At 43.6% G+C, this 7,698-nt stretch overlaps 1 protein-coding gene across 1 annotated transcript; it reads left to right on the forward strand.

The window, feature by feature from the left end:
• Positions 1 to 2,518: 2,518 nt before the first annotated feature.
• On the forward strand, positions 2,519 to 6,918 carry LOC147891773 (putative E3 ubiquitin-protein ligase BAH1-like 1). The gene is made up of 6 exons (XM_087388953.1): positions 2,519 to 3,229; positions 3,435 to 3,679; positions 4,420 to 4,671; positions 4,998 to 5,135; positions 5,270 to 5,328; positions 6,404 to 6,918. Exons 1-6 carry the CDS (start codon positions 2,989 to 2,991, stop codon positions 6,495 to 6,497), a joined length of 1,029 nt encoding a protein of 342 aa, XP_087245079.1. The 5' UTR covers positions 2,519 to 2,988; the 3' UTR covers positions 6,498 to 6,918.
• The last annotated feature ends 780 nt before the right edge of the window (positions 6,919 to 7,698 follow it).

The following is a 7,698-nucleotide window of genomic DNA, read 5'->3' on the forward strand; positions in this document are numbered from 1 at the left end:
TCTAGCGTATTAGTGCTCTGTTTCTAGGCCTTGGCAATACTCTTAGATGGGATATTGATCCCATGTCTAAAAGTATATTTGAGAAGGGTATATTACATATGGCCATTCATCTCTATTTGATAGATATGAATGGCCATATACAATAGTAACCCTTCTCAAATGTAGTGTTAGATTGTATGTAATGGCATTTGAATTGGATGGAATAAAACAATGTTTTGAGACCATTTTGGATGTTGATGTTTACTAGTAAGTATGACATGAGAGCCACGTAGAGAATTATTTGTATGTGTGAGAACCACAATAACCACGAGAGAATTATTTAAGTCTATATGTAAGTATTGAGTCCTTGAACACCATATTTTGCCCTCGGAATGTGTAAAAGCTTACACGTCACTTTATGAAGCATGGGTGCTCTTTTGCTTTCCTTTTCAAAGTACGCAAGATATAAGAAAATTGCACTATGAATTTTCAGAGCTATACGCTATGAAGGAATATGCCAAGCTCAAAAGTGTAAGCTATATGGAACTTTTTGTGCCGTGGAAGCAAGAGTGATGCGTGTAGCCTCTTTAGATCTTTATTTAGGATGGAAGGATGTTTTGGATTCCAACGTATATGAATGTATATTTGACGTAGATAAGCATGTGTATTATACATATGCATACATAGGTGAGTGCATGCATGTGCACCTACAAAGAGATGCATACATGCATGCATGACATGTGTACACACACATTTTTAGCCGAATGGTTTTTTCGATGTAGACATGACACATAATCTAGGCTTGTCATGCTACTTCACTATCTTAGGGTGAGCATGTGGATTGGCATAGTTAGGGTTTTGTTCATTAGGCCTTAGTGATTAATACTAAATCTATGGGTTGGTTAGGGGATGGTAAATGGTGAGTGATACTAGATATATGGATTGGATTAGGGAATGGTAACCCCATTGTATGGTGATGTGGGCATTCTTTGGGTAGCATTCTTGTGGTAGTGTCTGAGAGTGTGTGTTTAAGAGAGACGGGTAAGATGCAATGGTGATGTCGGTGTTGAATTGGGTAGCTGTAGTTGTGTAAGATGGGTAACAAGTGACTGTGGAGTCATGGGGAACACAATGCGCCATGAGGTTGGAGCATGCACCATGGGTATGGGTTGATAGTGGTGCACCATCAATACGAGTTGATAGTTGTTCACAATGAAGTGCACACCACAGTTCCCGTCCCCACTGAGAATTTTGGTAACTGGCACAGGTTCAACAGGGATGTGTAACACATTTTTTTTCTCGAGTTAGGTTGGTTTCACAGACATATGCCGCCCACTCACGAAAAACAGATTTGGGCATTGTGGTATTTCACACATAGGAGGACATCAAAGCAAATTCCATGAACGCGATTGGATGAGAGAGAAGATGGGGCCCGAAACATAGGGTACATTTTGGTTGTCCACACCTTGGGTGGCCTGCCTAGGCCGGATGAAAAAAAAATCCAATGGACCAATGACTTTGTGCCATCAAAGCTGAACGCCCCTTCAAGCTGCCTTGTCCGCTTGTGTGTGAAACCAACCTTAGCCAATGATGCAAACTTAAGATCTTGGAATGAGCCAAGGGAGGGTGATTTCTAGAAAGCAGTGATTGGAAGCAGTCTGTCATTATGCTTTCCTTGAATTAGCTAACTTTGGTTGATTCTACACATCATTGGTTCAAGGGAGCATTCATGGGATGGAGGGAGCATTTTAACAAGTCATTTGTCACTATTCTTTGGAAGTGGTTTGTTGTTGCTTTCTTGGAATCGAGTGACTTTGGAGGGAGCATTTTAACAGGTCATTTGTTAGTATTTAATTTGGAAGTGGTTTGTTGTAACTTGTTAGTATTTAATTTGGAAGTGGTTTGTTGTAACTTTCTTGGAATCAACTCACGTTGGTAGATTCTCCAACATCATTGGTTCGGGGGAGTCTTGATGGGAGCATTTAACAGGTCCTTTGTCACTATTCGCCTTGTTAAAAAGGGTAGTGGTGCCACTTTCCAACGTAAGGAAACAACTTTTCCCCGAGGCTTGTGGGAGATTTCAATGAGGGGAAAAATCGCAAGAGAAAGATACCGTGAGCCATTTTACATGAGGTGAAAGGTGGGCTAGAGCAGCTTTTGAGCCGTCCAAATGCAGAGGGAGTTTGCCGCAATAAAAATCTTGTTGACAGTTGAGATTTACAAAAAGGCGGGGGGGGGAGGGGATGCAATGGCGAAGCGACAGTTACCATGGCCCGTAGACTACGAGTAGAAAAGGCATCGGAACGAGGGGCTGAGATCCATGAATGAGCCGACCCGAGCATTGGAAAGGGTTTGGATCGAGCGGCTGAGGCGATGGGAGGATGGTGAGGCAAACTGGGAACGTTAAGGTGAACGGACTCAGACAGAGGAGGTGAGGTAAGGTGAGAAGTATGGTTAAGGGGAGGGAAGGATGGGATAAGAAAGAGGGGGGGGGAGGTGAAGGGTTAGTTTTGTTGTCTTGTTGCCCTGCGAGCAGGTGGCAATTCTAAGACACCCACATCTGTCGCCAAAGCCACTCCATCGCCATAGCCACCCCACACAGAACCTTCATCATCAGCTCCAACTTCACCATCGCCATAGCCACAGAGAGCTTCATCGTTATTCTCATACCCACCTCTTTACGCTGCCATAGCCATAGCTTGCAGCTCCACCGTACCTCCACTATCTCCATAGCCATAGCTTGAGGTCCGCCATCGCCAGCGCTTCATCTCCATCATCTCCATAGCCAGCGCTTGCGCTCTACAATCTCCATAGCCAACGTCGCTTGCGCTCCTTCAATCGCCATAGCCAACGCTCCAGCTCCAGGTCAGCTTTTGCAGCTTGAGCTCCTCCATCTCCATAGCCACACGCCTGCAGTACAGTTGCCACACCTCCAGCGCTTGGATCTCCACACAGCTCGAGCTCCACCTTCCTTCCTTTCTTCACATCTCGAGCTCATGATCTCCTGCCATGGCTTTCTCAGACGCTTACTCCGTTTACCTCCAATCGCAGCCCCCCCTCCTCCCCTCCCTCTCTTTCCACAGCTTGCATTCCCTTCTCCTCAATTGTAGCAACCATCAACAGCCCTCTCCCTCCCCTCCCGCCCTCTGCTCCTCCCTCTCCCTCTTGCGCAACCTCTCGCCCTGCCCCTCTTCCTTCTCTCGCTCTGCTTCGTTCTCCCATCCGGCCCTCTCCGCTTCCGGGTGTCCAGGTATTTCGTTTTCCTCTCTCCTAATCTTTCAACACACTTCTTCGTAGCTGTTAAGCCTCTTTTGGGTGCCCTCTGAGCTGTTCTTTGCTCCGATGCACGAATTATTGCACTAGCTCCTTCCACGCTCAGTGTTTTCTAACATGCGTCTGTTTTTCGCGGCTTCCTTTGGATTCTGGTTGGAACGAATCGATTGATCGGAGCACAGCATGCGACGACGGCTTCTTCCCTCTTCTAGCAAAAGAGCTTATCGCCATATCGCGATATTTCAACGACCGGGTTCGATGGCTTTTGCAACTTCATCTTGCTTCTGGCGTCAGGAAATATGTCTTCCGGCTCAAGCACAAACAGGCATGCAAGCGTTTAGCGCTTATTCAAGAAGGGCAAAGCCTGGTTAACTACGTTTCAATGACGACTCTGGCTACAAGGACGCTCCTGGAGAAGTACGACAAGGTAGGACTACGTTTCCACATTAAACTCAGCTTTGATTTTACCCTGGGTAGCAACTCAGCTCTGATTATACCCCAGTGGCCTCTATTAGAACTCTGCAGTTTGATTCGTTGTCCAAATTACAACAAAATAGATTTATTGCTCGCGAGTTTGGGAAGAACACGCTGTGAGTGCTCATCTTCCGGCAGCAGATGCGTGAAATTCACGCCAATATATTATACTCTATTACCAGCCAGGAGAATCCAAATTATTTTCTCATGAAACTGATTCGGGTGCAGCGGCAATGGACACAAGGATCCTTAAGCCGTCCCAAGCCTGTGAGTCAGCTGAGTGCAAGCCATAACTGTAGATTTGTGGTCGAATTTCGAGCGCACAAATTCGTGGTTCCAAGTTCATTGCGTTGCTGGTGTGAACCAGAGGCTGTGCCTGATTTGATGTGTGCTTAGGAAGGGTGAATCCGAACGGAATCGATTTAGCGGCATTCACTTAGGAAGTATCCCCCATTCTGGCTGTCGGATTTTAGACTTCAGGGAATGCTTATTCTATTCGTTTGCTTAGTAAGTCCCTTCAAGCCAATGGATTTTCGGCAAGCTAAAAGACAATGGTGATAGGTGCGATTGTGCCACAATAATTTTGTTGAGCGCAATCAACGATGAGCTTGTGATAAGGGCAGAATGGCTTAGATGCGATCAGAAGAGTTAAAAGGGTTTTCATTTTTGTCGTCTTCACTGTTTTTTGCGCAGGTGCATCTTTCAAACGAAGGGTCGAAGTTCAGGAGTTGGCTACTGGCAATGCACCTAGAGGTTCTCCAATCTCCGTGGTTTGTGGAATTGCTTGCCTTATATTTCAATTTGCAGAAGTCTGACAAGGCCCAAACTTTGCCCGAAATGTGCCCCGGATGCGTTTGCGACTTGCACAGTAGTAAGCCAATGCTCTCTTGTATGCCTCATGAATCACTCAAGCTGGACATCGACGTTACCTGCTCCATTTGTCTGGTAAGAATGTCGAAAACACTAGCTGGGAATTTTGATGGAAAACACACACACACACACACAATAGCTGGGAATCCCATCTTCGATCTCGTCAAATGACTCTACTATAATAATCGGAAAGATATCTATGATAATGCCGTATTAAACGATGGCAAATTCAGATTGGCAGCTTGAATTCTGTATTGCGAGTAGGAAACAAACATCAAAATGGTGAACTTCAATCTTATGGCTAAACCCTCGGTACTGAAAGCTCGAATTCATGAGTGCGAGCTTAGAAGCAATTGGGACGTTAGTTGGCATTAACAAGGATCTTGCGTTGTCGTGCGCAGGAAATTGTGTTCGATCCGGTCGCCTTGAAATGTGGGCACATGTTCTGCTTCAGCTGCGCGTGCGCTGCTGCGTCCGTGTCGGCAGCTCAAGGGTTCAAGAACGCCAAGAAAAATGCTAAATGCCCTCTTTGCAGAGAGGTGTGAGATCCCTTCAAATCCTTTCCTTAGTGCTCCATCCTTGCGCCACAAAATTTCAGGGTCGCTGCAGTTTGCACTCCGTCGCCTCAAACTATTTTGCAAGAAATTAATGCTTTGTTTTGCCCTTTTAATAGATGGGGGTTTTCGCTGGTGCTGTCCGGCTTCCAGAGCTGAATCTGCTCATCAACAGAAGGTACTACTCTGAATGCCTTTCTCATCAACCTCTGCTCGCAATGAAAGTCGTCCTCAAAAGATCAGTCGTAAATTGTCTGCTTGCAAGAAAATAGAACCATGTAGGTCGATCAAAGCTGCAATTTCTTCGTTGTTATGCGTGCAACGGGTAATCTTCTGTTAGAGATAAAATCCCACCATGTCTACTGTTGATTCGCTAGCAAACCTACCGCGGACGCAAAGATTGCGATACGTTGTTTTCCATCAACTGTTGGATGCGGGGACGGAAACCCACCTTTACGTAACGTGTTTACGATAGGCTGGGGTTCCAAGGATACTGCGACGTGATGTTGCCGTCAATCATTTCGTGCATGCGACGAAAACTGATGATGTCTTCAAAAAACTAGGACATAAATTGAGGGTCCAAGACGGCAATGATTCCGTGCATCTTTAAGATTACAAAGCATCTTCCTCACGATTTTTTCATGCATTATTGCCTACTAGTAGTAAGGGTCTGAGATCAAATCTGAGCCGTCCGATCTCGCCTCTTCCTTATTTTCCTCCTTTAAAAAAAAAAACACTTCCTATCTTCCTTATTAAACTTATATCTCACCTCCACATGCTTTTAAATTCACATTGATCCTCCCTAGTGCGAGAATGCACACGGATTGGACTTTACACACTCAGAGGCCCATATTCTCTCCTATATTCTCTCAGTGTACGCCCCTAATGAGAGAGCCGATTTTTCCCTATGCGTGATTCCTAATGTTTCTCCACTTATGACCTCCCGCCCTCCCCAAGCCCATTTTCCCTGATGCTTGATTTGCTTAGTGTCTCCACGAACCAAGTGCCCACAACTTTGAAAATTTGAGAATATGTAACCATTATTTATGTTGCGTCCACAACATGCTATGGGATCCCCAAAATTTCATTGGAAAACCCATAGGTTACAATACTTATCTAACCATAAATCTTCATTAATTTGCAAGTTTCTATTCCTAGAGGTTTCTCATGCTTGCTTTCTTTTTTTGACTCAAGTTAAAATAGAGGAATTCACCATTTTAAAACTCTAGTTTCCTATGAACTCTATTTCGCAGTTGCAAGGATTACTTTAAGAGGCGCAAAGAACAACGATTGAAGCAAGAGAAGGAGTATTGGAGCTCTAGGCTTACAACATTCGCTTTGGTTTAAATATTTACAGCATGCTCATTTTGTCGATTATGGATGTGTCACCTTCATTGATGTAGCATACGTTACAATGGGACTCCACCAAATCTTCTTGTAAATTTTAGTTGGTATGTACAAAGATAGGTGAGGGCTTTCATCATGTCTCTTGGTTCTAGCCCTTTGAGCTCTGCTAGCCAAGAACCCTCTAGTACTTCTACTAAGAGCCTTTTACACTTCACCCTTGGGACTTATTTGAGAAAGCATAACTCCCTCATGATCTCAAGAGTTGTGGTTTACGCTCTTTGAGAGGGCCTACACGCATGCTCGTTTGGTACATGCCAATTTCGTTGTGGGAAAAAGTTTGTAAAAATATCCATGATTTGTACATTGCTTCACCCCCACAAAGAGTGGAGGCATTCAAGGTAATATCTTATTTTTGGCTTTTTTTTTTTGGGTGAGCCTTTTTATTTGTGTGATTTGACAATATGGAAAACCATGTATGGTGAACAAGTGCATGGTGTATCATTGGCTTTGGTATTGCCTAAGAGGTAGTAGTATGGCATCAAGGTTGATTTGTCAAAAGTTAAGGGAGATAAGTACAACATTATTAACCCTAAGGGAAGGAGAAAGGCAACCTTAAACACCTGGAAGCAATAGAAAGAAAGGGAAAAGCATAGAAGAACACACCCTCATACTTATGTAGCAATATACATTTAGAAAGGAGGTCTTAAACGTTGCGGTCAAATAAGAAGTGATAACCTCGATGTTGTCAGCTTACCACATGTAAATGCATTTCTACACATTGCATTACTTGTTCACTCAAAATTGCATTACTTGTTGTATCTTAAAACTATAAGTGATAACAAATTAGCGCATTTAATATGGTTTATAGGGTGTGAAATGTTGCTCTAGAATTATATGTGCACATTTGAGGATACACTTAATAAATTTTGCTAATGTGCAACTAGAAAGATTTAAAGAAATGGACTCTGCACATGTAAAGCTATTGAATGGTGGTCTTAGGACATTGATCTTTAGTGATATTCATAGGTTGATTCACCCTAGAATGGATGTAATAGAAAATATTCAGTTAATGCATGTGCGAAGCCCGTTGAATAAATCAAGTATTATTTGTCATTTTAGGTTACTTCATTTTCCATGCACTTCCTTGCAATAGGATTCATAGAACATGTTAAAGATGTCAACATTTTATACTCAACATTAA

The sequence above is a fragment of the Dipteris shenzhenensis genome, chromosome 17, assembly GCF_047967505.1.
Source record: "Dipteris shenzhenensis isolate YYH24624 ecotype China chromosome 17, Dip_SZ_1.0, whole genome shotgun sequence".
Taxonomy (NCBI): Eukaryota; Viridiplantae; Streptophyta; class Polypodiopsida; order Gleicheniales; family Dipteridaceae; genus Dipteris; species Dipteris shenzhenensis.